This window comes from Penaeus vannamei, chromosome 11 (assembly GCF_042767895.1).
Source record: "Penaeus vannamei isolate JL-2024 chromosome 11, ASM4276789v1, whole genome shotgun sequence".
In the NCBI taxonomy this organism is placed as follows: domain Eukaryota; kingdom Metazoa; phylum Arthropoda; class Malacostraca; order Decapoda; family Penaeidae; genus Penaeus; species Penaeus vannamei.
Genome location: NC_091559.1, coordinates 19,652,518 through 19,654,190, shown reverse-complemented (window position 1 = coordinate 19,654,190; position 1,673 = coordinate 19,652,518). Strand labels below are relative to the sequence as shown.

At 52.2% G+C, this 1,673-nt stretch overlaps 1 protein-coding gene across 1 annotated transcript; it reads left to right on the top strand.

Annotated features, from left to right (window-relative positions):
- The first annotated feature begins 255 nt into the window (after positions 1-255).
- LOC138863259 (uncharacterized) lies at positions 256-801 on the top strand. Its single transcript, XM_070127441.1, has one exon. The coding sequence runs from the start codon at positions 256-258 to the stop codon at positions 799-801; it is 546 nt and encodes a 181-aa protein (XP_069983542.1).
- The last annotated feature ends 872 nt before the right edge of the window (positions 802-1,673 follow it).

Below are 1,673 nucleotides of genomic sequence, written 5' to 3'. Positions count from 1 at the left end.
GGGTGGTGATCCCGAGAGTGACCCCGCGCCCCGAGGTTGGAGGGCGGAGAGTGACCTCCGGTCCTGTGACTCCTGCTAGGTCTTGGTCTGCTTCTGGTGCTCTTGTAGCAGTTCTTGATTGGCCATCAATCCAGAACCGCACCTGACCTGTGATTGGCCGACTCCTGCTTCGACCTGTCTTTCGCGGCTGATGGTATTACTTGGTTCCAAGCCAAGAGAATCAGGACGACTGTCTACCACCCCTGCACCAACGGCATGGTCGAGCGACTCCACCAGCATATGAAGCAGGCCCTGACATCCTCCTCCTCCAAGAGGAGGTGGGTCGACCAACTCCCCCACGTCCTCCTTAACATCCGGACATCCTTCAAAGAGGACCTGCAGTGCACCGCCGCGGAAATGGTCTACAGAACAATGCTCACCCACCCTGCAGGTTTCTTTGTCACAGCCAGCAACTTCGAACCAGGGACCTTCAGCAAACAACTCTGCGAACGGATGACCCGGGTACGCAGCCGACCGACGAAACCCACCCGACAACAGGGCATATACATTCCCCCAGGACTCCAGGATTGCTCTCACGTCTTCGTGAGAAAACATTCCATACCTCCTCTCTGTCCTCCTTACAAGGGTCCATTCCCGGTCATCCAAAGAGGCGACAAGACGATCACCATCTGCTGCCCAAAGGGAGAAGACACCGTGACCGTCGGCCGCGTCAAACCCGCACACCTGCAACAGCCCTTCAGCATCGCCAAAGTCCGTTTCGCGACCGCGAAACAAGAGGGGGAGTGCTGTAGCGGTTTCTGATTGGCCATCAAACCAGAACAGCACCTGACCTGTGATTGGCCGACTCCTGCTTCAGGACCGCCCATACTGGCTGAGTTTACATCGCCATTCAGGTTCTTAAGCAGCCGGACCTGAGCCGGAGTCACTCTTTCTCTTCCTCTGCTGCTGCCGTCTAATCAACATCTCCTGAGCACTCTCCAGGGCATTTGTTGTGATAGCGGAGTTGGCTCCAACGGCGGTGCCGATTGCGGGGGTGACTGCAGCTGCTTCCTGTGAGAAATTGTTATCCACGTTTTCAGCGGATGACAATGTCTTCTTTTTGAGAAAATTATTTGTTTGCACACCATACTTTCACGGTGTCACTTAAAGAGATTTGGGTTCCTTTTCATTTACCTCCTTCTTCGGTTATTGACCACTTCTACTTAGTGTCCTCTCCCAAGGCCAAGGTGAACCCCATGGGCAGTGCCACAAGGGGGGCTGGTAGCCAGCTGCCTTCAACCTGGGAGAAGGGTTTGTGCTAGGGTTAGGATTTTCCCATGTTTGTCTACTAGGTAATTGGGAAAATTTTTAGGAGAAGTGGTCATCGTAGCACTTTGGTCTTCACATGGCCAAACCGAAGAAGGTACTCACGCAAACCTCTAAAGCCATGAAGACGTCCACCAGTTCATCGCCAGAGGAAGACACAGGCAATTCCTATGACAAGAATAACACTATTTCTTCTGAAGAGGTCTCAAAGTACCCCTAACTCTGACAAAAGCCACAACAAGCCTGCTCTCTCAGTAATGACATCTTCGAGCTTCCTTATATCACCAAGTAAATACTATACCACTTCTATAGAAGCACTGTTGGCCATGGAAAAAGACTCCCCTTCTCTACAAGTCTCAACCAAAATT